This window comes from Pongo pygmaeus, chromosome 2 (assembly GCF_028885625.2).
Source record: "Pongo pygmaeus isolate AG05252 chromosome 2, NHGRI_mPonPyg2-v2.0_pri, whole genome shotgun sequence".
In the NCBI taxonomy this organism is placed as follows: Eukaryota; Metazoa; Chordata; class Mammalia; order Primates; family Hominidae; genus Pongo; species Pongo pygmaeus.
In genome coordinates, this window is record NC_085930.1 from 102952923 (window position 1) to 102980112 (window position 27190).

The 27190-nt window shown below is 51.8% G+C and overlaps 1 protein-coding gene across 4 annotated transcripts in view; it reads right to left on the reverse strand.

Annotated features, from left to right (window-relative positions):
* Positions 1–17499: 17499 nt before the first annotated feature.
* MAPKAPK3 (MAPK activated protein kinase 3) overlaps positions 17500–27190 on the reverse strand; it is a 32221-nt gene continuing 22530 nt past the window's right edge. For 2 of the 4 annotated variants that reach the window (XM_054480808.1, XM_054480809.2), the window contains exons 3-11: positions 26348–26487; positions 25031–25095; positions 24463–24542; positions 22272–22395; positions 21019–21094; positions 20540–20664; positions 19979–20064; positions 19601–19681; positions 17500–18913 (exon numbers count right to left, since the gene is read on the reverse strand). In XM_054480808.1, the coding sequence (XP_054336783.1) occupies positions 18761–18913; positions 19601–19681; positions 19979–20064; positions 20540–20664; positions 21019–21094; positions 22272–22395; positions 24463–24542; positions 25031–25095; positions 26348–26487 (930 nt within the window). In that variant the 3' untranslated portion in view covers positions 17500–18760. The remainder of the gene's footprint in view (positions 18914–19600; positions 19682–19978; positions 20065–20539; positions 20665–21018; positions 21095–22271; positions 22396–24462; positions 24543–25030; positions 25096–26347; positions 26488–27190) is intronic. The other 2 variants (XM_063661944.1, XM_054480810.2) reach the window with 1 other exon arrangement.

The window sequence follows — 27190 nt, forward strand, 5'->3', positions numbered from 1 at the left end:
TTAACACCAAAAGGAATTGATTTCCCTAAGCTATTTCCATGATGCAGCACCCCTGAGAACTACATATTGCATGAGTTCTCCTCCATGACCATCAAACCCCCTGCTCACAGCCACTCTCCCTAGAGCCACAGGGTCCTCAGCTGCCAAGGCATAGATCTGTTTCATTTTGCACTTGCTTAAAGGTCAAACATGAATTTCTCCCCATTATTGTACTGTGTCTTGTCACACAGACTGTTTCATGGATTAGTCATAGTCTTGCTATCAAATTAAATATTCCTCAGTAGTTATTTTTAGATAAATCTTTTTCTAATTCTACACGGTGCAATGATGTGTGTGCACCCACAGCTCTGGAATCCAGGCATTACCAGGTGGGTTCCAAATTGTATGAGGGTTCACATTCCTCCAGAAAGCAACAGCCAGTGGAGCAGTGGAGTTTGTAACCTGGCTCTGTCCATGGACTCTTCTGTCCAGCCCAAAATAATTAATCCTTGGATAATCCAGTCACTTATCATCAGTCCAGTAAAAGCCCAAAGGAGGCTCGTGACACAATTGTGAGTTAAGCAAAACATGTCTATGCCATCCCAACCTCTTGTTTGACTCTCTCCTTGATCTTAGTACAGAGGCACCAAAGGCAATTGTGCCTTCATGCCCTGCACCCCCATGGAAGACTGCCCTCGGGAAAGGCCCTGCCACCCTCCTAACTGAGACCTGAGTGAATGATACTGGTTATATCCCTGCTTGCTCCCATGGTTCTGCCTGCACACTCAGACCAGCCTCCATAGGGAAATGAGGTCCTCAGAACAGAATTTTAGACTTAACTGGGGTGAGTGTGCATGGAGAAGGAAGGGCTTGCTAAGAGGGAGTCCTCTTCACCTGCTCCAAGGCACTTTGAAGATAAGAAGCTGTACATACCTTGGGCTTTAAGGACCTCATATAGTTGGTCCAGCATAGTTGAAGCAACAAAACCCATAGTAACTCTATTTTTTTTTTTTTTTTTTGAGATGGAGTCTAGCTCTGTCGCCCAGGCTGGAGTGCAGTGGCCCGATCTCGGCTCACTGCAAGCCCCGCCTCCCAGGTTCACACCATTCTCCTGTCTCAGCCTCCCAAGTGGCTGGGACTACAGGCGCCCACCACCATGCCCAGCTGTTTTTTGTATTTTTTAGTGGAGACGGGGTTTCAGCGTGTTAGCCAGGATGGTATTGATCTCCTGACCTCATGATCCGCCCGCCTCAGCCTCCCAAAGTGCTGGGATTAGAGGCGTGAGCCACCACGCCCAGCCAACCCATAGTAACTCTATTAATTCAAGACAGGATTTAGCATTTGCTCCTGGGGTATGAACTGTGAGGAGGAGGGCAGATTTCCCATTCCAATGCTTTCTTCTATGTGTAGGTCTCCACTGGCCGGGATGTGTGGGGCCTCACTTACCCAAAACAAGTGAGACTAGGGGAAGGGGGAAAGTTAGCCCAGCACAGACCCATGTGACTTCACACAAAGCCACTTCCTCCTTTAAGCCTTCTTCAATAAAGAAGATAATGCTTTGGCCTCCATCTGAGTTTTTATCTCTCCATTGTTCAGAACTTGGATGAGGGAAAGAGGACTAATTATTGGGGACCCTGTCAGAGAGCCCCTATAATAGACTATAAATGCTTCAGCTGTTCAGAGGCAGGGGAGGCTGAATGGATTGGAAAAATCTGGGAAGGCTCGGCTGAGGAGGCAAGGTCTCAGAGGATGAGTTTAAGTGGATATGACTCTCAGGGGTGGTATCATGAACCAAGGCACAGAGGCAGGAAGAGCAAGATGAGTGGGATGCAATGATGAGGCCAGTGTGACCAGAGCCCAAGACTTCCTTGGGGGTGGGGGCAGGGGGGCAGGTGGGTGGAGGCAGACTATGAAGAGTTCTGAGTAGTCAGTAGAGACTAAACTAGTCAGTGGGTCAAGGTATATTTTCTGAAGGCTCTTCAGGGTCCAGGGGAAGTGGCTGGGGATAGTCAATGTTGGCTTAGAGGAGTCTGTGGGGCAGGCCAAGAGGCTGCTATGAGGCATTTAGGAGGAGGAGTGCAACCATGAAGACCGGCTGAAGGCGTGGAGACAATGTAGGAGGACACAGAGATTTGACCTTGCATCATTCCAGCTGGTGAGAACAGCCCTAGCAGGGCTGATGAGCCATTCAGAGAGCCCACGGGGAAAGGTACAAATTTGGGTCACCTGATGGAAACTGCTTCCTCCCGTGAGGAGAAATAGAATAGTAAATGAAAAGATAGGAAAATGAACATCTTCTTTAACTACCAAAGAAAGACAAATTGAAGCCACAAGAAGACCCCTTCTCTTTTCTTTTTTTTTTTTTTTTTGGAGTCTCGCTCTGTCACCAGGCTGGAGTGTAGTGGCACGATCTCGGCTCATTGCAACCTCTGCCTCCTGGGTTCACGTGATTTTCCTGCCTCAGCCTCCCGAGTAGCTGGGATTACAGGGACACACCACCACACCTGGCTAATTTTTTGTATTTTTAGTAGAGACAGGCTTTCACTGTGTTGGCCAGACTGGTCTCAAACCTGACCTCATGATCCACCTGCCTCTGCCTCCCAAAGTGCTGGGATTACAGGCGTGAGCCACCACGCCAGGCCAAGAAGACCCCTTCTTTGGCCTATCAAATAAAAAATTTTTCTTTTTTTTTTTTTTGAGACAGAGTCTCACTCTGTTGCCCAGGATGGATGCAGTGGTGCAATGTCAGCTCACTGCAGCCTCTGCCTCCCAGGTTCAAGCAATTCTCTGCCTCAGCCTCCTGAGCACCTGGGATTACAGGCAGGTGCCACCACACCTGGCTAATTTTTCTATTTACTTAGTAGAGACAGGGTTTCACCACGTTGGCCAGGCTGGTCTCGAACTCCTCACCTCAAGTGATTCACCCGCCTCAGCCTCCCAAAGTGCTCGGATTGTAGGCGTGAGCTACCGTGCCCGGCCCAAATAAAAAAATTTTATTTTATTTGGGCCGGGCACGGTGGCTCAAGCCTGTAATCCCAGCACTTTGGGAGACTGAGGTGGGCAGATCACGAGGTCAGGAGATCAAGACCATCCTTGCTAACATGGTGAAACCCTGTCTCTACTAAAAATACAAAAAAATTAGCCAGGCATGGTGGCGGGTGCCTGTAGTCCCAGCTACTCGGGAGGCTGAGGCAGGAGAATGGCATGAACCCAGGAGGCAGAGCTTGCAGTGAGCCGAGATTGTACCACTGCATTCCAGCCTGGGCGACAGAGGGAGACTCTGTCTCAAAAAAAAAAAAAAAAAAATTAATGACTGTGTGCAGGCAGTTAGTGTAATAGTAGGCTACTTATTTGAAGTAGGGTGGGTCCAGGTGACACTCCCACCAGCACTATGGCAAGTGGGTATCAAGAACTTCCCCCAAAAAATGTTAGTTCTGTGAAAATGGATTGAGATAAGTTTCATTTTTATAGATATCCAATGTAACATTGTCTATAAATATTGGAAATAATCCAAATGACTACCAGCAGGGGATGAAGTTATTGAACATGGGACATTACCCCATGCAATTGTATGCAACCAATAACAACCATGAAATCTATCTATCAACAAAGAGAATGTCTAGTATGTCACATTCAGCAAAAAACAATCAGGCCCAAAACTCTGTTCACAATGTGGTTATAATTATGCAAGAACAATCACATGTAGACACAAACCAGAGTAAAATATACCAAGAAGAGACCCTTTCCTCCTTTCTGCAATTTCCCAATGATTATGTGTTGCTTCTCTGACAAATTTACCTGTATACAGCAATACCACTTTCTCAGGAGAATAATGCACACAGATGGGACATGGAGCTGGGCAGCACTGGCCACCCTGTGCTCTGGAGCCCACCCTCTTTGGAGCTCATCCTTCCTGCTAATGAGCAGGGAGTAGTTTTCAAAGCTAGGCTCTTGTGATAGAGAGCTGTGACAGCACTGAACATGGATTCTTGTACCTGATTCATCCTTCCCAGCCTAGCTCATCTACTCATCCACTCTGGCCAACCCAGGCCTTGACTTCCAGAACATAGGACCCATTTTTATTTTTCTCTATGGCCCCTGAGGGCTCTGGTCAGCCAGAGGAGAAGGCCAGAGCTCAAGGCTCCTCATGGGGTGCCTGGAAAAAGGCTGTCACTCCCCTTCACTGCACTCCCTGTCTCTACCTCCATATCTACAGCTCCCATTTCTCCCCATTTGGGCTTCCAGCCCTGTTGTTCCACTGAAACATCCATGCCAAGGCCACCAAGGATGTCTGTGGTGGCAAATCTGATTATTGCTTCTCTGTCTTCATCCTACTTTTCCTGTGCAACAGCATTCAACACAGTGACCATCCGTTTTGTTTTTTCCTTTGAGACAGAGTCTCACTCTGTCTCCCGGGCTGGAGTGCAGTGGCACAATCTCAGCTCACTGCAACCTCTGCCTCCCGGGTTCAAGCAATTCTCCTGCCTCAGGACTCCTGATTAGCTGGGACTACAGGCGTGTGCCACCATGCCTGGCTAATTTTTTGTATTTTTAGTAGAGACGGGGTTTCACTGTGTTAGCCAGGATGATCTCGATCTCCTGACCTCCTGATCCACCCACCTCAGCCTCCCAAAGTGCTGGGATTACAGGCATGAGCCACCCGCCCAGCCGTGACCGTCCCTTTCTTATAATACTTGCTTTTAGAAGCTTCCAATAAACTATACCTCTTGTTTTTTCTCTTAGCTGGCTCCTCCCTCTCAGTCTACTTTTCTGGATCCTTCATATCTCCCCAACCTCTGCCACAGGATTGAGTCCCCTTTTCATCTCTCTCCACATTCTCTCCTCTTGTCTGATCTTGTGGCTTTGGACCCCATATAAATCATGATGTCTCCCAAAGCTGTGCCCCAGGCTCCATCATTCCAACTGCCTTCGTGACACCTTGAATGTCTAATAGTATCTTGAAATGAGAGTGGCCAATGCTGCAAACCATCCCCTCCACACACAGTCTCCTCATCTTAACAGACAGCACCTCCATCTCTCTAGCAGCCCAAGGCAACACTCTAGCAGTCACCTTGGTGCCTCTCTCCCTCTTACATGTCCATCTATGATGAAATGGTTTTGACATTTGTCCCTGCCAAATCTCATGTTGAAATGTAATCCCCAGCGTTGGAGGTGGGGCCTGGTGGGAGGTGTTTGGATCACAGGGGCCGATTCCTCATGAATGGCTTAGTGCCATCCCCTTGGTGATAAGTGAGTTTACCTGAGATCTGGTTATTTAAAAGAGTATGAAGGCCAGCCACAGTGGTTCACGCCTGTGATCCCAGCACTTTAGGAGGCCGAGGCAGGCAGATCACTTGAGGTCGGGGGTTCCAGACCACCCTGGCCAACATGGTGAAACCCTGTCTCTACTAAAAATATAAAAATTAGCCGGGTATGGTGGTGCATGCCTGTAATCCCAGCTACTTGGAGGCTGAGACACGAGAATAGCTTGAACCTGGGAGGTAGAGGTTGCAGTGAGTCGAGATGGTGCCATTGCACTACAGCCTAGGCAACAGAGTGAGACTCTATCTCAAAAAAAAACAAAACAAAACAAAAAAACGGTGTATGACACCTCCCCCTTCTCTCTCTTGTTTCCACTCTTGCCAAGTGACATGCTGGCTCTTTTTGGAAGCTACTTGTTTGAGCATGACAAACCTATGGCGCTGTTCTTTTTTTTTTTTTTTTTTTTTTTGAGATGGAGTCTCACTCTGTCACCTAGCCTGGAGTGCAGTGTCGCAATCTTGGCTCACTGCAACCTCCACCTCCTGGGTTCAAGCGATTCTCCTGCCTCAGCCTCCCGAGTAGCTGGGATTACAGGCGCATACCACCACGCCCAGCTAATTTTTCTATTTTTAGTAGAGACGGGGTTTCACCATGTTGGTCAGGCTGGTCTTGAACTCCTGACTTCGTGATCCACCCGCCTCGGCATCCCAAAGTGCTGTGATTACAGGCATGAGCCACCGCACCTGGCCCTGGCGCTGTTCTTAGAGTCCATCACAGACCTGAACTGCTGAATGCTATTCCTCGTGGAAACTGAGGCATGGACATTTCTGTAGCTCCCCCTTGGATGTGGCCTAGAGGAGTTGGAGAAATCAGGCCTGGGAGCATACAGCATGTATTTGATCTGATTCACTCATCAGGTTCAAGTTAGGCCTTGTCTTCTGGGCTTACAAAACTGGCCCTGGGGAGCATGAGGCATGTGGATCTGTGCTCGGTAAGATGGACCAGGACTGCCAGGGGACGAGGCTGGAACAGGGGGCTAAAAACATGCCTTTCTTGGGCCTGGAACCAGGTAGTGCCCTCAGAGTTTATCTTTTGCTTAGGAAACATTCTCGTTCCTGTTGGGCTGTCCCCCAGCACCCAAGGCCTGAGGCATAACCCAAGTTCGTGAGCATAGGTGTGGCCTTTGGAAAAGAGCACTATGTCTCCAGCTCTCTCCACCTCCTCTCTTCTTCCTCCAGGCTGGCCACTGGCCTCCCAATACTGGCTCCCTGGACCCCAAGCTTTTGACTATTGTCTATACAAACTCTTCTAGGTAAACAGCATACTACCCTTAATGTCTGCAGGGCAGGCATAGTACAGCAGAGAACTCCGCATGGCATAGGAGCCCCTGGATGAATATAACTGCTCTGGCCCTCTCTGTCAGAGCAGATGCTACCCGCCCTTCAGCCCCTTTCATCTCCCCATTCTGTAGAGCTGGTCCGGGGCCCCCCAACTCCCTCTAACCTGAAGTAATTCTACTCTTGGAGCACCAGACTCTGTAATTATGGTATTTTCTCATGTAATCTCACGTGAAATCCTCCCAATAATCCTGTGAGCATAATTTTGGCTATTTTACAGTCCAGGGAACTGAGATTGCAAACAGAAGAGACTTGTCCAAGATCAGCCATAGCAGCCAGCCCCAGAGTTCCGAGGACTTCCTGACACCAAAACCCCTTCTCTATATCCAGGGAAAGCAGCAGCCACGATCTTTTTTTTTTTTTTAGATGGAGTCTAGCTCTGTCACCCAGGCTGGAGTGCAGTGGTGTGATCTCGGCTCCCTGTAACCTCCACCTCCCAGGTTCATGCCATTCTCCTGCCTCAGCCTCCTGAGTAGCTGGGACTACAGGCACCCACCACCATGCCTGGCTAATTTTTTTGTATTTTTAATAGAGACAGGGTTTCACCATGTTAGCCAGGATGGTCTCAATCTCCTGACCTCGTGATCCGCCCGCCTTGGCCTCCCAAAGTGCTGGGATTACAGGCGTGAGCTACTGCGCCCGGCCAGCAACCACAATCTTTAAGAGGCTGACCTTCAAACTTTTGCAGAACCTGGAGTGGGCAGTACCAAACCTAAGACTGTGACACTCCATAGTGACAAGTCTGGAAGCTGTGGAAGATACTTCGGGGAAGAGGAAAGTGGGAGAGGCTTTCCCCTATCCCCTGCCCACTTCCAGGATATAGCCTATGTTTTTGTGCTCTTTTCTAAATTCAGAGAAAACCCTGAGGGCTTCTTGAGTGGTGTGAGAAGTGATGGTGGTTTTTGATGCTGGCAACCACCATCCAGAAAGAGACCACTAGAGGTGGCCACCTGGGGCCAACCTCCCCAGACCCAGTTGTGGAGCAGTATCACTCAAGGAGCCTGCAGTAAATGCATGCACCATCCACAATCAGGCAGGTTTTCAAGGTGGAGGCCCCAGGGAGGTTCCGATGGGGCCCAGAGCTGGGGAAACCCCAGAGTCTAGGGACCAGCAGGGACTGTGGAGTCTGAGAAGACTTGGCTCATCGGGAGGTGTTAGGTATAAAATGGGTGCGAATGGCACCTGCCTCTGACTGCTGCAAGGGTTACATGAGCTGAGGGGTTCAGGATCCATCTGTCAATAATACAAGTTTTCCTTTTTCCTTCCATTGGACAGGAAGTCCCAAGCTGTGGAGAACCTCAGGTCTGGCAACATGAGAACTGCTCGGCTCACCTGGAAAACACACCTGGTGCTGGTTTAAGAATGCCCCGGGGAGAGCTTGTAAAGGAAGATTCTAACCAAGGGTGGGCATGAGCCAGGGATTGATGGTGATTCGCATGGGAATCATCCTGGGCTGTCTCTGAGCATCCAGCCACAGTCCCAGTCACCCTTGGAGAAGAACGTCTGCCCTGAGGCCATGCTACTTGAATCTGGGAGAAATTGTGAGGAGAGTTCCTCTACTCCGGCTTCATCATTGCAATTCCCAGGCGAAGCTGCCCCAAACCACTCTCTCATCACTTCTCTTCAGTCCAAGGGTCCCTAATGGTTCCCTGTTGCCTCCAGAGTGGTGTCCATACTCAGCCTGGCATTTCTTTTTCCACCCCAGGCTGGGCACTTAAAGCTTAAGAGAGGCCCCGACCTTTCCTAGCCACACTCCCCACACCCAAATCAGCAAGACCATTCCCAGAGCCATACTGTGCCCTCTCTGCTTTGACCTTCCATCTTCCTTCCAAACCCACCTCAAGTCCCAAAGCCAAGCAAAACTACCACTCTCCTCTCGTGATCTCCATAGCCCTGATTCTCTGAAAGACATCGTTATGCTGAAGAGCCTGTAGGCAGTGGCTGCATTTCCAGCCGGAGAGTAGGGACTTCAACTCAGCCAGGCTATGGCTTCCAACATCTCCTCAGCCCCACTCCATCCACAGAATGCAGCCAGGAAATCCCTGTGTGTGTCCAGCCTTTGGGCAGTTGTAGTCCTGAGAGTGGTAGGGAGGGGGACATCAGCAGCCAGCCCAGAAGCCAGGGCTGTCAGGCTTGAAGGGCCTCTGGCTTCCAGCAGAACATGCATGGGATGGGGTCTGAAAAACCCTCTTCAGGCCTCCAGGCTCTCTAGGCCCCAGTAATTCAGCACCAGTCTCCCTGCACATCTGCCCTTCTCTCTGTGCTATGGGCAGAGCCCTTTACACTGATGCCAGTGCTAAATACTAATGGTCTTTTCACTCAAAGCCTTCTGAAAGGAGGCCTAAGGAAGCTAATTAAGAGCCATGGATGCCACAAATCCGGTCATCGATAAAGTCCCCTTCAGGAATAAGCAAAAATGGAAAACAGCTCTGCAGGAAAAGGTGAGAGCCAGAAAAACCTGAGAGGGAACTCTAAGGCCAGGGAAGGCAAGGTGGCCCAGCCAGGGGACAGGGGGCTGCACATGTTGGGCGAGACAGTCGAAGCTGGGTAGCTGGCTTCCGAGCCTCAGTTTTCTCATTTATAAAATGAGAATCAAATGGTACTTTCCAGCTCTGACCATCTTGGAGTCTATTTAGAACTGCCTGTCCATTCCAGCTCTCAAGCTGTTTCTGAACCATGCCTGTGTCAACTTTCATTTTTCCTGGATCCACTTCCATCCTTGGAAGACTGGGTTTGGCCAGTCCAAGAGGACAAACATGGAGGCAAGAAAGTGCAGAGGCCCAAGAGGTACCATCTTTTTCTAAGGGTAATCGTACTCTAAGGAGGAATCATCGGAAGTCCTGAAGCTAGAGCCACAAGCTCTTCTAAGTCCCTCCAGTCCTGATGCCATCTTCCTCTGCCCCTACATTTCAGACCATCTCCAGGGAGCCTTCTTTTGTTCATAGGTCCAGGTACTAACCTTCTGGGCAATCTTGGACAATTCAGCTGACCTCTGACCAACTTCCCTCCAGAGCGTGGAAACTGGCCACCTGCTCCTTCCTTAAACCCCCTTTCACACATGCACGGCATTCTAACCTCCTCCAGGCAGCCCTCCCAGCTTCAGGTGGGAAGTATTTATTCCATGGAACTAACTCTCTCAGGAAACCCACCTGACTTCCAGAGCAACAGAAGGAAGAAAACCTTCTCAGGGCAGGCTGGGAAAGGTGGCCATAGGAGGAGGATGGCTGTCCCAGGAAGAACACCTTGGGATCCCCTCATCCCTTGGCAGTGCTCCTAGCCCAGGCCCCTAGCCTGCACTCACTCACGGGCTAGAGGGAGGGGCTCGTCTCTTGCTGGCTGAGATTAGAGTGTATGACTATTGCTGAAAATCTCTGCTCACCCCTACTCTAGGATCTCCCTCCCAAGCATTCATATAACTGTGATAAGATCAAGCCTAGTTACAGGAGCTCAGTAACAGGAATCGACCCTCTCGCTTCCAGGCCCAAAGGGCAGAGCCCTATCTCCATGTAATCTGTCTCCAGAGGTGAGTTGTATCTTACGGCATCTTGGTGTGAAAACAGGCACAGCCACTGGCTTTGCTGATGTTAACAGCCCCAATGAGCTTTGCATCCACGGTTTTGTGGGTTTAATTTATTGCCAGCAATTAGATATCAAAGCCATCTTAGGAGCTGGTGTTCCATCTGTAAAGTCAAGGGCCAGGTGGGGGCTGATTCACATCTGGCCAACCCATCCTGAGCCTTGGACTCATTCTGTCCTGGGTGGTCAGTGGCAGAACCTAGAGAAGGGTGCCTTCAAAAAGCTTGACTTCCTTGGGTCACATAAGTGTGCCCATATGCTCACTTCTGTCCAGGGGAGGCTGGACAAGACCAGCACTCTCTATATTGTGTTCTTTTCTGCTCCTCAGATTCTCAAAGGCTATTTCCACTATAAGGCCTTTGCGCTTGCTAGTCTCTTCCTGGGATGCCCTTCTCTTTTCTTTTTCTTTTTTTTTTTTTTTTTTTTGAGACGAAGTCTTGCTGTTTCATCCAGGCTGGAGTGCAGTGGTGCAATCTCGGCTCACTGCAACCTCGCCTCCCAGGTTCAAGAAATTCTGCCTCAGCCTCCCAAGTAGCTGGGATTACAGGCGCATGCCACCACACCCAGCTAATTTTGTATTTTTAGTAGAGACAGGGTTTCACCATGTTGGCTAGGCTGGTCTTGAACTCCTGACCTCAGGTAATCCACCCACCTCGGCCTCCCAAAGTGCTGGGATTACAGGCATGAGACACCATGCCCGGCCTCTCTTTTCTTATAATCAACTTCTTGTCATTCATCCTTGGCTGAGTGTCCCCTTCTCAGAGACACTCCCCACCCCCCAACCCTTCTGTCCCTGTCTGTCACTCCACTGTTTGGCTGTAGGCTCCATCATTGTAGAAGGAGTCCTGTCTGCTTAACTTGGCTCAGCCAACAGCACAGAGACACCTGCCCACAGGAGGCACACTGGGCCAGTCCATCCCCTCACCAGCTGGTACGAAGGGAGCCACAGTCTCTGGCTCCCTTCCTGATCCTGTAAGGAGGGGTTCTCTGGACCCGCCTGATGCCACTGAGCAGAGCCTCCCCTGCTTCACCTGTCTTTCATAGCAGCCGTGGCCAGTCCCACTGCGCAGCCTACTAGGGCCTGGCCTGGCAGGAACCTTCAGAGAGAGAGAGAGAGAGAGAGAGAGGCCTCAAGGGCAGGTGGGCGGCTCAGTTAGACAGGAGCTCTGACTGCAGCTTCTCCCAGGAAGTCAGCCTCCTTTCTAAAGGCTTTAACCTGTGACTCAATACTTCCTTAAACACCATCACGCCCCACATGGTCTCATATGTGAGGTGAATTTTTTCAGGACCTATGACATGCTGGGAGCATAGCAAACTGTCGTGCCTTACCTCTCCCAGTCTCACAGTCTGGGGGACAGGCATTGCTATCCATATGTTCTAATGAGGAAATGGGCTCAGAGAGATTAAGGGAGTTGTCCAAGGTCACAGAGTGGAGTCAGAAGGGGATCCCAAGCTGTGTGACTCAGACCCAACATCTGTCTCCTCTGTAGGGAAGCACTCTGACTTTAAAGCATCCTGAGAGGTGCCAGGCACTCCTTGCCCAAGTTCAGGTACCAGAGGCCATAGAAGGTCACCCCCAATAATCCTTCCTCTGGCATCCAGGGGCGTAGAAGATCAGGGCAGAGGAGGAACGGGTTTATGACATCTCCTCCAGCTAGACCAGATCAGGGAAGGGGTCAGATGACACTGGAACTCTTTGGGCAGGGATAGCCTTCCCATTAGGAAGGGGATTGTGAAGCTCCATGCCCCTAGCTTCAGACCCTGGTCCTGCCACACACCACTCACAGGAACCTGGGAAGTTTCTTCTGCTACTATTCAAGTTTCAGTGACTTCATCTGCAAAGTGGGCATAATCTCTGCCTGGGAGGGCTACTGGAAGAACAGAAAAGTAAACAAAGTCAAGTACGAGATATGTCTGGCACACACTAGGTGCTAAAACATGAGCTCCAAGGCATGACTCAAACAGGCCAGGCCCAGAGCTAAGAGCCCAGCCCCTCAGCCCCTGGGCCTTTTCAGTGGGCCCTGAGACCCTCCATCCAGCCCTAGTAGCTTATGTGGAGGAAATATGACCCATGAGTTAAGGTACCATCACCTGGAAGGGAGACTGGTTGGGGGAGAGTCCCTGCACTGGGGGTGCTGCTTCAAGAGGTGGCTGAAGGGCCTGCCTCATTCCCACACAGAGCATCTCTGCCAGGTCTGAGGGTTGATTACTCCCTGGCTTGCTGTGAACACAGATCAAGGTCAGGAATGGGAATGGGGGTGTCATCTGCTTTATCTACACAGCCTCTACACCGGGGCAGGGTTTATAGGCTAAGGCAGGCTTCCCAGTGCCTCCCCTGCTGCCACCACCCACTCTTTGCCCCAACTGTGTCTGTCCAGAGTGAACTCTCCAGAAAGGGGAAAGCAAGCCTGCCTAAGACAGCCATGACCACCCAGTCATCTCTGCTCCCTTTGTCAGCACCAGTGACGCCCCACCAGACAATGCCGGCAGGTGCCTGTGCCCATGAAGTATGGACTCTCTGAAGGCAGGAACTGTAGGAGAAAGGACAATCTTGTAGCCATTTTGCCATGTCAGAGCCCTGCCTCCTGTCCTCACCAGCCATGAACCTTGGCAAGCCACTTAGTTACTCCAAGTCTTGGTTTCCCATCTGTAAAATGGAGATCTTAATGCCTACCTTGCAAAATTTGAGATCAGTTTTGTTAATGTCTAGCTCAGTGCTCCATAAACTTTTTTAATGCATGTAAACTTGTTCAAATTAAATCTCAGGACACCAATCCATAAAATGGCTGTGTTGGAAGCAAAAGTGGAGGGCCCTAGGACTCCTTCACCAAATCCTGGGGGGTTCAGGGAGTCCAATGTGAAAAGATCTGGCCCCAACTCTAACAGCCAACTCTGAAATCAACCAGAAAAGCTAGAGCAGTAAGAGGGGATGGATAGATTGTCTGACACATTGGCTGGGTGTATCTCCAGAGGAGCCAGAAGTGCACATGTGGAGGGGGAATGCACCACCCATGGGAGAACCCTGGGAGCTCTAAGAGAGAGGAGCTGTTACCAGGGGCCCATTGTCTCATCCCTGAGCACCCCATTCTGACTTCCTACAGGAGATGGGACAAAGAAATGAGAGACCCCTGTGCCATGGCTGCCTCTCACGCAGTAAATAGACTTGTTTTCCATTCTTCACACAAAATGCCTTGCCTCCCTGTGTACCTGCCAGCTAAGTCCCTAAATGTTTGTCTGTCCAAATCTGGCTTTCCCTTTGAGTTCATATTGTCACCACCTTTTGGAAGTCTTCTGTGATTGCCCCTAGCCAAAAACAGCATTTCCTTCCTTTGACCTCCTCTAGCACAGAGAACAGCGGCTAAGAGCTTAGGATTCAGTTTCTCTATCTGTAAGATGAGAACGTGAGGACTAAGTGAGATGATCCATGTAAAGCTTTAGTACAGTCCTGGCACACAGTAGGCACTCAATAAATGTCAGCTATTCATTATGGTGCTGTGGTCTCTCCCCTGCCCCACAGCTCCTTCAGGCTATGGCACACAGTAGGTGCCCACTGAATGCTTACCCAGGTGACCAGCAGGTGGCCCCACACCCCAATTAACCTCTCTGCCAGCTCCTCTGAGCCCCAGGGAACTTGTTCCCTTGAGTCAACAGCTGCCTTCTCCTGGTCAGTGGACACAGAGAGGGTAGAACTGGCAGAGTGCTGGGCAGCTTAGTGCATCACCTAGCAGACGCTTGGGCTATGCTGGTGACCAAGGCCTTTGGGCTCGGCCATCCCTCTCCCTGTCTTCCTTGCAGCCCTGCCCCATCCTTGTGAGGATCACGCTAACAGATAAGAAAACTGAGGCTTGGAAAAATGCATGATCTGCCTGAACATAGAGCATTCCTCACAATCCATCAACTGGTGGTGATATGTCTGTCAAGGGTGCTGGAATAATCTGGTCCTGCTAATTCAGCCTCTCATTTTACTGACAGGCAACCTCAAAAATAAGGACTGCCTTGCTCAAGGCCTCATGTAAACCAAAGCTCAGGTCTCCTGGCTCTAGACAACCCCACTCCATCCCACACACAGCAGGGGAGGTGGGCTTGCCAGACCCTTCCCTGCCTGCTGGTTAAGCATGCTGGCTGCTCAGTATGACAAAACGAAGAATTTTACCCTGCTGGGTTTGTGGGCAGCCGTGAGGACCCACTAGGGATGCAAAGGCTCGGCCCAAAGCAGCCAGGCCCAAGGCAGCCAGGTCTGGTGACAGCCACACATGGCCTGCCCTCCCCCCTCCCCATGCCTGCCAGAAAGAAAGTTTCAAGCAGGCTTGGAAGCACGGAGACCCCTGCAGAGGCTGTAGCAGGCTGCATTTTGAGGCTCAATTCTGACACTGCAGTGGAGGGGCTGAATTGAGGGCAGAGAGGGGCTGGTGTAGAATAGCAATGAGCCAGGCTATTGGAAGCCAGCCAGCATCAGGTTTGGAGGAGAGAATCAGGGCTGTTGGCCAGGTCAGGGGGAACATCACTGGGAAGAGATGTCACACACACACACGCACGCACGCATGTGCACACGTGTGTATATAACTTTTATGGAATTTTTTTTTTTTTAAGAGACAGAGTCTCGCCCTGTTGCCCAGGCTGGAATGCAGTGGCACAATCATGGCCCACTGTAACTTCAAGCTCCTGGGCTCAACCTGCCTCAGCCTCCCAAGTAGCTTCTTACGGAATTCCTTACCAAAAGCTGCCAGGGAAGTTATCATAGAGCCCATGCAAATGCCTGTGCGTCTGGACTCGCTGATGAGAACAAGTGGCCACTTGGCTTCTTAGCTCACCTAATACTAGCTGATTGTCAGATTTGCTCCCATTTCACGGAGAGCCACACTGAGGCCCAAAAAGGAATGTGACTTGGCCAGGGATCCAGCCTCCCAGTCCTGGCTTGTATAAGAGCGACACCCGATGCTGGAGATCACGGAGCCAGGCCCTGGGCTGGGCTAGCGGCTGGACCAGACTCCTCGTGGGCTCTTGGGAGTGGCCAAACAGATGTAGGAGATAATGGGGCAATCCTTCCATCTGCTCTTCTGCTAACTGCCTCTAGGGCACCCCTCCCCACCTAGTTACAGGAGGGGTCCTACCCTCTCCCCAACAACAGCAAGGGGCCAAATGTGACCAATAAGAACCCTCCCCTGAAACTGACATGTGGACACCTGAGCAGATGACCTCCCCAGCTAGGACTTCTGCAGCTCTAGCTTTGCCAGAGCTATGGAGAAGGGAAAAAAAAAAAAAAAAACAAACAAACAAACAAAAAAAAAACAGTGCAGGCAGAGGATCAAGGCTGGCCCCAGGGAGAAGCACAGACTGGCAGAGCGGAGTGGCAGACGGGAGTCCTAGAGCAGGGAGTCCCTCTGTCCCTGAGGCCCTGGTCCCTGCACTTCTGCCTGCAACCCTGTATCCTATCAGGCACCTTTCCCAGCACTGGGATGCATACATTCTCTCTTTGGCTCAAACTGTCCCATGACACCTCCTTCTCCTGGAACCATGTTCTTCCATCACAGACCATATCAAGACCTTGATTAAACTTTTTTTTTTTTTTTTTTGAGATGGACTTTTGCTCTGTCGCCAGGCTGGAGTGCAGTGGCGTGATCTCGGCTCACTGCAACCTCCGCCTCCCAGGTTCAAGTGATTCCCATGCCTCAGCCTTGCAAGTAGCTGGGATTACAGGCACCTGCCACAACGCCCAGCTAACTTTTTTTATTTTAGTAGAGATGGGGTTTCACCATGTTGGCCAGGATGGTCTTGATCTCCTGACTCCGTGATCTGCCCACCTCGGCCTCCCAAAGTGCTGGGATTACAGGCGTGAGTCACCACGCCCAGCCAATTTAACATTTTTCAACATGTGATGTTTTCACCTCCTGTATGAATGTAAACACCTTGAGGTGAGCCCCCTGTCTGAAGTTCTCACTGCAGCCTTCCTTGCACCCAGCACAGCATCTCAGGTACACTGGATGCTTGGCAGCCAAGCAAGGGAGGCCATCTGTGCCTCCGCAGCTTTGCAACTAGATGGACTACATCTACCTTTGCATCTGGCCAGCATTCTTCCAGATGTAGGGTATACTAGGAAGGCTGGGCTGAACCACAGGCTCCATGAAGTCTCTTGAATTTATCAGGCCACCCTCCTGGAAGCCCAGTACTGGAACCAAAGCCCAGGAGGCCCACATGATGCTGCTCTGGGGAGCAGGCCCTTGGAAATGAAACCCCATGGGTGAGGAAGGCCTGATTGTCTGGATAGAAAGTTCCTGAGGTAGATTTGGGGCTGCTTTTTTTTCTAGAGACTTCTAGATACTCTAGATATAACTCTAGATATTCTCTCCCTGAGGCAGATTTGGGGCTGCTTTTTCTTCTAGAAACTTCTAGATACTCTAGATATAACTCTAGATACTTCTCTCCTTCCTGATGACTAAGGATGTTTGAGTAGCTAATGCATGTGGGGCATAAGCCACGCACCTGGCACCTCACTAAGTACTTCACACACATCATCTGCTCAAATCCCCCACACGACTCCATGAGATGGGCATTATCATCGCCAGGACACAGCTGAGGAAACTGAGGCCAAGAAAGCTCCCAAGGTCACCAGGCTGGGAAGCAGCAGAACATCTCAGGCGTGTTTGCCTGTCCCCTGCCTTCCAGCATCTCTGCACCCTCCCCCACGCCCTGAAGGAAGGGGGGGTGGAGGAGAGAGTGCTGCAGGCAGCAGATGAGCTCTTGGAAAACTGGGAGGTTTCTCAAGATAGGAGCTGGGAGAGAAATGCCACAGTTAGGGCCCTCCTTGAAGCTACCCGCAAGGGCTCCTGAGGGGTGAGAGTGCTCTGTTACTGGAGTAGTCAAAAGACAGTCTTGCAGCATGCCGCCCCCTCCCCTCCTCGATATTCTCACTGCCAAATGAAATCTGGCAGTTTCTGAAAATAGCTCAGCGCTGCAGCAGGCACTCTGCCCGCCCTTCAGCAGGCTGGCACGCAGCTGGGGGTGGCCACTGTGGGCAGACACTGGCACACACAGGACTGGGGGTAGGTGTCACACACACTGCACAGGGGCGGCACAGAGCTGGGGACATGTGGCAGCTGCCATCCCTCAGCTCTTCTGACCTTTCTACGCCTAGCGAGGACTCAGTGGCCTTGGAGTTAGCATGGCATACTTATCAGGCCTGAGGCACCCCCTCCAGCTGGGGTGAAATCACTAGTGGGTCTGAGAAGCTGCCCTTGGGCCACTTTTGTTCACCCCTATAGACAAAGAGTAAACCCAGGAGCCAAGAGAAAATGATGAAATGGTGTTTATTACTATCTGGATGTAAAATCCAGCAGTGTTGTCCTATCTGACATGGTCTAGGGTTTCCCAGCCAGTGAGAGAGGGGCCAGGAAGGAACTAGGCTGGGTGTCAGGCACTTGTCAGACAGTATCAGGCACTCGGCACCCTGAGGCTACCATGGTGGGGTGGGGCTGGTAAGCTCTGATCAGCCAGGAAAGGCCCTCTCTGCCCCACCCAGGCCCAAGCCAGGACCAGACGTTCTGAGCATGGCTCAGTTGCCTTCCCCAACCTCAGGTCTGACCCAGAGTAAAGAAAGAGACCTCAGGTTAATGGGAAGCCACTTAGCTCTGCTCCCAACCAGCCACTTTCACACAAGTATACCAAAAGATAGCCCCTGACATCAACAGAAAAGGGCTTTCCTGCCTGAGATCTGGTGAGCAGATGGGTGCAGGGAAAGTATACTGGCTTTTGTCACAGTGACATTTTCCAGAGTGGAAAAAAGTTAAAAATATCCCCCACCTTAAGTTCAGATGAAAAGTCACCCTTTGGGTCGGGGGTAGTGAGGGGATGGCTAGGCCCAGGGACTCCCTCAGGGGAGAGCGCTGAGTGCCGTCTGGGCTGGGGCTGCAGCAAGGCAGGGCTGGACTGCACAGGGAGGCAGGCAGACCGGATCCAGCAGCCTCAGGGCCCAAGAAGGAGTGAGAATGAGAGGGCCAGCCAGTGTGTGAGAAATCAGCCTCCCCAAGAAGGCAGAGGTGAACCCTTGATTGCCCCTCCTCCCTTACTCGCTCACTCAGCATTCACAGGCAGCAACGTGGTCCCTGGTCACCATGGCAACCAATGGCCAATGCCTTTCTCAAGGCCAGGCCCATCTGCCCATCCCGCAGGGGGATGTCTCTGTGGAAGACATGGAAGATGGGAAGCCCAGCCACAACTCCCAGTGGCCTAGAAAGCTAAGGCCATGCACCAGGGCAGGACAGCACAGAGGCCTCACTCAGGCCAACCTGGCTAAAGGTGCTGCTATGGCAGCAGGCAGCTCCCAGCCCCTAGGCCCTGCCCGTCTCTAGGGCTTGAGCCTGGGCCAGAGATCTGAAGGAGGTTTAGGGTCAGGGTCCTCCATCCTGAAGTTCCGAGTGACAAATTAAAACACAACAAAATAATCCTTTTGTTAAAAGAATGACCCTGGGCCCTCCTGGCCAGGGCCTCAGCACATTTCAGTCTGTCATGCAGGCTGAGAGGCACCATGAGCTCCTCCAAGGCACCATGAGCTACTGGTTGTTGCAGCCCTGTGAGGCAGAGGAGCTGCCTGCCTGCTTTTTTCTCCTCTTGTTGAGGAGCCGGTTGTTAGAGGTCTTCAGGTCCTTGATCTTCACCTGGTCGTAGTCTACCCGCATAGTGGCCAAGGCACTGGTCATCTCCTCCTGGGGACAGATAGGATGGTGGGCACCAAGAGGTCAGGATGTACTGAACTTAGGAACTATCACCCCCTGCCTGGGCAGCCCCTTAATGTCAGTGACAGCCTGTGCTGCCTCTATGCCCACTGTGTGCCCAGCACTGGGCCAAGCCCTTTGCATCACATGATCCTCACTACAGGCCTCTGGTAGACACCGAGCTTATTCACTAAGGCACAAAAGGAGAGTTACTCCCTGGGACCACACCAAGGGTAAGTGGGATAGTGAACTAAACCAATTCCACCACAGAATCATAAGACCTGCAGAGAATGCCATCTCACTGGGCAACCAGCGCACTGGGGCCTGGAGATTGTGCCACTAGAGCTGCTACTCCATATGTCCAAATGTGGCCTCTGCTGGGTCTAAACCAGGCTGACCACCCTCCCAAATGTTGTTGGTTATAAGAGAGGTCATCATCCAAGCTTGGTACCAAAGCCCCGTTTCACTGAGGAAGTGAGCCAGGAGCACCACACTGAATGGCGTAGTGAGGCCCAATCCTTGGGGTGCCATGGTTGGACCACTGTGACAGTCACTGACACCCTGTGCTCCAGGTATAGAAAGGGGCCAAAGACCCCAGACCCTGGGTAGCCACCCCCCTGAAGTCCCTTTTGCCCAAATCCTGGCACCTGTATTGAGACTGAGGCAGAGCCCACCCACCTTGACTTCATCCCAGTGGTCTTTGTCCTCCTGCAGCACTCGGGCCGTGTGGAGTGGGGTCTGTGGCACCACCATCGATTGCTGGAAGGAGCCCCATGCCCACGGATTAGAAACTGGAGGCACCTGGGACAGCACTGGTTCCCCCCACTCCATCTCCTTCTCCCAGTCTCAGATGGAAAAACTAAGGCTCAGGGCGGGGAAGGAGCCTCACTGGGGCAGTGACAAAGCCAGGTTGTAGGTGAGGCCCTACTATCTACCTGTGCGCATGGGCCCATTCCAGCCCTGCACTGGGGCCTCAAAGCAGAGCCACCACCCTCCTGCCTGGCAGCCCCACTCCTGCTGGACACCCTGCCTGCCGTGGGAGGAGGAGGGGCTCACATTGATCCAGGGATGGTTCATGAACTGAGTGATGGTCAGCCTCTCTGTGGGGTCTGTCTTCAACAGGAGGCGGATCAGCTGCTTGGCTAGGGGGGCCAGGGAAGAGAGGGGAGAGGTGAGATTACAGAGCCAGCCCCTCCACCCTTCCCCACAGACCACAAGCTCTGCTGGGGCAGGGGCTGCATGTGCTCCCAAATTCCCAACCCACAGAAAGAGTGAGCTAACAACTATTTCTTGTTTTGAAGCACTAAGTGTTCAGGATAATTGGTTAAGCAGCAGTAGATAACTCATACAGGGCAGCCTTGTTTGTGGTCCTCAGAGGGGAAAATATGAATGAGGAATAGGAGTTAGAGGGAGTTTTGAGGAGGCAAGTTTTGAGCCTGTTTGGCAGATGTAGAAACTGAGGCTCAAGAAGGTTAGGGGACTTGCCTAGGGTCCCATAGCTGGGAAGAGGGGGAGCCAAGATTTTAACACAGGTCAGTTTGACACCAAAGTGATGTTTCCCAGAATGAAAGCCGCAGGGGCCAGGTGAGGCAGGCTGGGACAGAGAGATTCACTCACCATCCTCAGAGACTTCTGACCACTCAGGATTGGGGAAGCCGTACTGGCCCAGGCGGATCCTCCTCTTCATCCCTGGGGAGATGGCCTGGCCGGTGTTGGAGTAGAAGGGTGGGAAGCCACAAAGGCTGGGGGAAAGGGTAAGTCATTTGGCATAGGGTGGGAGCAGTGCCAGGGTGAACCCATTTCCCCTCAAAAGCCCCTGACTGGGGAGACAGGCAACCAGACACCATGGCAATAATACCAGCCCTCCGGACTCCCAGGCACATCCCAGGAATGTCATCAGCCCTTGGCATGGGGAGACCCTCAGGCACCTGAAGGAGTGGTGTCCCATGACCAAAAGGGAAGGGCGGCCTGCATGAGGAGTGACACACACAAGCTCCTCACCAAGGACATGGGGGTGAGGGGACAGAAGTGGTCCTGAGGGCTCACAGTGGGGGTAAGGGCAGGAGATGGAGGCAGGGGGTGGGGAAGGTACTCACAGGATGTACATGATGACACCCAGGGACCACATGTCGCATGACTTGTCATACTTCTCTGGACCCAGGACCTCAGGGGCTGCCAGGGCAGAGGGACAGTAGGGCTCTCAGACCCAAGGGTCTTGGAGCCCAGGCAGGAGCCTGAAGCCTGGGCAAGGTGGGGAGCAGGTACCTGGGCTGGGAGGTAGGGCAGAGCAGACTGGCGTCTGGCACCTTTTGGAAAGGCAGCATGTGTGTGAAGTTGGGGGAGGAGAAAGCTCCTGGAAAAAAATCAACCATTTTCAGACATTACCCCTAGCTCTCTTGGGCCTGAGCCCCTCTGCCAGTCTCAACCTTGGTGAAAGAAGAGAAGAGAAGGCCAGTCTGGGGCTTGGTGGGAAACTGCCATAGGTGAGAGGGTCTTGGCCTGCCAGCTGTCCTGTGTCCCTTGCCTCCCTGAATGCACAGCCTAGGTCATAGGCAAGGAAGAACCAGGGACAGGGCTCTGCATTCCATCATCAGCTTGGCTACCAATCCATGGGGCCTTTGTCTTCCCTGTGCAATGAGGTGGGTAGGCTAGAAGATTTCTAAGTTAAAATACTTAGTGCAAAACACATCCTAGTTAACAGAGTGCCATTTCAACTGTCTCAGGGAACTTCCCACCCTTTCAGCAGCCCTCCAGGAAGACCTCTTCTGAGGGAGAAAAGCCCTCTGTCATCACCCCACTCTCAGGTTAGAGGGCAGTTTTGGCAAGGAGCATTTTCAGATCTGGAGTTGCCCACTTGCAGAAGGGCGGTGAACTTTTCCAGGAAGCATGAGTATGTGCACACCTCCAAGCCCTGGCTTTAGTGACCATCTCCCACAAGGCAGGTGACTGGTACCCTTTGTCCCTCCAAGTTAGGAGGAAATGCATGCCCACTTTCTGAATATGAATCCCAGGAAGACAAAAACTAGAGAAAAACAACCGCGGTTGGGCTCTGTCCCGAGCTGATGGCAGCCTTTTATCACATATATATTTAGAGCTGCTGTGATGTCATTCAGCTCACAGGCCACAGCCAGAATTTTCCTGGATCTATTTTCAAAAGCAGAAGCTGAAGTTTGGGAGAATATTTTTGCAGCCTCCGGCCCCCCACGTCACCCGCCTCCATGCAGACAGAATTCTCCCCCTCCCTCCTTGCTGGGCTTTAACCCTTTGGTTTCTGCAACCCACTGGCTACCCCACAATACAGGTGTATAAGTTGGGGTGAGGAGTTACAACTCAAGTCCCAAGGACTCACCCACATAATAGGGAGTATAGCAGGGTGTCTGCAGGGCATTTTGGGTGGTCTCCTTAGCAAAGCCAAAATCGGTGAGCTTAAGCACTGCGTCTTTCTCCTTAGATGTGTAGAGCAGGTTTTCAGGCTGGGCCAGAAAGAGAAAACATTGATTTGGAGTTAGGAACCAGGCAGGAGCAGAGCCCCAAGGTGATCTTCAGCCAGACTCCCCGACTCCATCCCAGTGCAGAAGGAGCCAGGTCCATTTATAAAAAGACCTGGGCCTTGCCCACCAACATGGGCCAAATATAGAGAAACCCAAGGTGCTACCTTCATTCACAAAAGGGGAAGCAAGGCAGGTGTTCAGCCAAGGCTGTGAATGACCAAGTGCCATAGAAAGCCTCGGGGCAGGAACTTCTGATCCTGAGTTGGTGACATTGCCATGAAATGCTAGAGCAAGGGTGCTGGGGGAAGGCAGGCTGCTCATAAGTCAGTATTGCCAAGCACATGTCCCATACCCAGCCCAGAGTGAATCCTACAGGGCTAGAAGGACAGCCCCATCTGAGTTTGCTCAGGGGAGAAGGCCCTGGTTGCTCAGACCCCAGGAGCTGCACAGGGGCAATCTTCCTGTGTCCCAGGAGTAGCCAGGGGCCTGGCAGATGAGGGCAGTGGGGAGGTCTGTCCCTGAAACTGGTTTTTAATGAATGGTAGGTAAGATGTAGGCCCATGGAGAGGGGCAGAAGAGACCCCCAAGCAGAGCTGGGGTAGAAGGATGGGGTGTTGGTAGAAGGATGGGGTGGTGGTTTAGAACCAATGGATGCTATTTCTCAGGTTCCATTTGAGAAGATCTGACCTTCTCAATTGTGATAAAAACAGAGAAGCAGTTTTAGTCTATTCAAGGGAATCTCCTCTGCAGAAGGCTTTTCTCTCTTTGGGGAAAAAAAGCCAGGGTCCAAATAAAGCAAGGATTTACAGGTTGGGGTGCTCAGCCAGAGGGAGGACCTGATGCAGCAGCTGTAACCTCAGCTCACCTCTGCCCAGTCTGAGGAGGAAATAAGCCAAGGAAGGTAACGTTCTAGGCTTGGGGCAGAGGGCCCAGGAGGAGCAGACTCTGCTCTGATAGTGCCCACACATGCTTATGTGTGCACGTGCGTGTGTGTGCTGCCTTGGTTTGCATTTCATCCATCTGATCCAGATGACCTCTAAGACCCAGTCCTCCCAGGATAGGAAATTTGGAGAGCTGAGCTTCCAGCCTCAAGACTGGAAGGTGGCCCAACAACTGGCACTACCTCTGTTCCTTCCTCCAGTGCTCAGCAAATGGCTTCTTTCCCTTAAAATGCTGGTATCAGAGGGCCTGATCTGGCAAAGCTATGGCTGTGACTTCACAAAAGCCGCAACAGGGCTGGGTGGAATGGCTCACACCTGTAATCCCAGCACTTTTCGAGGCCGAGGCAGGCGGATTACCTGAGGTCAGGAGTTCAAGACCAGCCTGGCTAACATGGTGAAACCCCATCTCTACGAAAAATACAAAAATTAGCCAGGTGTGGTGGTGTGCGCCTGTAGTCCCAGCTACTTGGGAGGCTGAGGCAGGAGAATCGCTTAAACCTGGGAGGCGGAAGCTGCAGTAAGCCGAGATTGCGCCACTGCACTCCAGCCTAGGTGACAGAGTGAGACTCTGTCTCAAAAAAAAAAACAAAACAAAACAAAACAAAAACCAACAGCATCAGGCAGCCCCTGCCTGAGGCCTGGCACATTGCATCCACACAAAATTTCTTGCTGAACAAGTGAACAAATGAATGAATGAATCCCAGTGCAGCAACTACACAGCCCCTGGGCAAGTCACTTAATCTTTTTCTGAGCCTTGTTTTCCTCATCTGTAAAATGGGTAATGGCACTTATCTCACAAGGCTGGGTGAGAATGAAATGAGATCGCTTGTCAGGGCCTGCTGGCTTTAGGCAGGCAGTCAGTTATTCTTATTACTATTGGGATTACTCAGTGTTTGAAAGAAACAAGGGGACCCACCTGGTGAGAACAGAATGAGTATGCTGAAACTAGAGAAGAGGCTGAGAAAAGCAGTCTGGGACACAGAGCAGAGGCTTTGAATGTGACTAGGGAACATGGCCTCCATCCAGTGGGTCCTGGATGCCATCAGGGATTGTGGAGTGGAACAATATCCTCTTCCCTGGGCCCCCAGCCTGAATCCTGGAGCCTCACCTTGACATCTCGGTGGGCGATGTTATGGCTGTGCAGAAACTGGATGGCAGTGCCGATATCCCTCATTATCTCTGCAGCTTCTGCAAAAAAAGAGGAGGAGGGGGTCAGTGACGCCAGTCAAAGGTCAAGCCCCCACCCTATCATCCCTCCTGGACACAGTCTAACAGGCCAGCACAAGACAAGAAGACAGTGACAGCACTCCTGCTATCCAGGTTCTCTATCCCAGGATGTCTATGCCACCCCAGACACCCCAGTTTCCTCCGAGGATACCCCCAACCCATCTAAACTTCTTTCCTCAGTCCTGAGCTACCTCTTCCCAGCTCAACTGCGAGACAGCATCAAGAGGCTTTGAGGCCTCCATCCCAAAGCCATGGAGAGTCCAAGTTCGACAAAGTGTCTCAGACTCAGAGGGTCCCTTGTGGGGATGGACACTGAGTCTCACCCTTTCTTATTCAGATGGGAAGACTGAGGCACAGAGAGGAACAGGGTCTTGCCTAGCATCACACACAACGCTCTGTCCATACCTCTCACCCTGAATCCTCTTGCTGGTCCAGCTACATGCACATACCTCTCTCAGTGAAAGCCTGGTCGCCACGCTCCTGAATCCTGCTGAACAACTCACCACCTTCCATGCTGTAAAAGAGGTGACTATAAGCAGAGAGGGGGAAACTGCACATCATCCTACCCTTGCCCCTGCCCCAAATCATAGGCCCAGGCTTCAGGCCCTACTGCTCCGCTCCTCCCCTACTGAACAGCCACTGTCAGCCTCCCTGTCCCTTGTAGAACCTGGTGCATGGTGGGTTGTCAGCTTGGGTGGGTTGAACTGAACTCTTGGAACTAGAAGAGGGTGGTGGCTCTGATCCCTGCCAAGAAGCCTGTGTATTCCCAGTGGCACAGCCCCTACCTGACTGTAAGGGCTTGGGTACTCCCAACCCCATTCAAGTCTCTGTTTCCCCAAATGTGGGATGAGATGTTAATTATCATCATATGACCACTGTTCTCTGGGCACCTACTGTGTGCCATGCCCTGGGATCCACATTTCATAAGCACTGTTGTGTGATCCTGGGCTGGTTCTTTCACCTCTCTGTGCCTCAGCTATCTCTTTTGTATGTTAGGGATGACAGCACCAACCCCATAGTCATGCAGCTTGCATATGCAATACACATGGGCCACATAGAATGGAGTCAAGCACAGGGTAAATGCTACATTAAGATCTTCCCCACATCTTACATCTGAGTTACAGAGATTCAGAGAGGTTAAGAGCTGCCCACGGTCACAAAGCTAGTGGGTAGCAGAGGCAAGATCTGAACCCCATATCTGAAGAACTGGCTAACCGGTGCAGGAAGGGGGGACTTGAAAGGCAGACAGGGAGGACCTGGAGACCCAGAGTCTAAGGACGACTGGTGCTGAGCTACAGTGTTACAGGAAGAAGCCCAGGGTGGAGAAGGCCACTGGCTCCTGGTTCTAGGCCCCAAGCACCCAATTACTGGTGGGACCACGGGAGCACATACCCAGGTCAAAAGGAGAGAAAGCTGAGGGAACTGCGTGGGTCCTGTTCTTCCCCAAATCCCCCATCCATCCATATTCAGGGATTGGGAGCCTTCTCTGACAGCTCTTCCAGTCCTCCTCACAGGGTAGAAATCACACTCAGGGAGGCCATATTAACCCCTATGGTTTTTTGCCCACCCTTGAGGGAATGTCCTTATGGCCAACTCCATAGATCCACAGGCAGGGCCTGCGGCTGCCTGCTCCATTGCCCCTCAGGGGTTACAGTGGCACCCAGATCTGCTACCTGAAAAACAAAGAAAGCCCCTAGAAGCATGGCAGGGAGCCTGGGGTCCACAGGGATGCTGAGGGGGTATGGAGACAGGGCAGGCCAGCATACCATTCCATGATGATGAGGAGACAGCGCTTGCCATGGTGCATGTTCTCATACACATCCAGGATGCGGACAATATGGGGGCCGCCAGAAGCCTGCCAGTGATGGTCTACCTCCTGCCGGGCCTTGGGGCTGTCATACAGGAGCTGTGGGTGGGTGGGCATAGAAAGCGTCAGGCTCAGAGCCCTCTACCATCACTTTGCAGACAAAAACATATAAGCTCTGAGGCCTGTGACCTGCCCCAGGTCACACAGCTTATAAGGAGCAGAATGAGAATTTGAATCTAGGTTTCTCTGACTTGTGGTCCAGTGAGCCTCTGGACTTGAGGGTCAGTCCTGGGCTCAAGCAGCTTGGCAGGTAGTTCAAGGAGTCCCTAGGAGGTGGCTGACTGCTTCGAGGGGCTCAGAGGCCAAAGAAGCCCTTGCCTCCCTTCTCAGATGGAAATTGAGTGGGTTTTATAACCCCACTCTAATCACACAGCAGCCATGGGACCCCAAGCCAGGGGCCACACATCCCTTGAGCCTCATTTTTACCATGAGGATGACACAGTTGTTCCATTTCCTAGGCTAGGGTTGGAAATTGTACATGTAAATTGTACAGGTTAGCACCTGGTACATAGTAGTCCCTTGGTGCCTCCCTTGTGATTCTCACCCAGCGTATCTATGAGAAATGTAAGTGTAGAAGCAGAAGGTGCTGGGGAAAGGCTGGGGAGGGGAGAGGGTGCACTAACATGCAAATCTGCCCTACAGGCCTCAGCATGATCAGGAGAGTGCTGGAGTGGGAAGGAAGACTTCCTGCAGGAGAGGTTGAGGCCTGTGTCTGTCAATCTATCTCCCACAAAGAAACTGG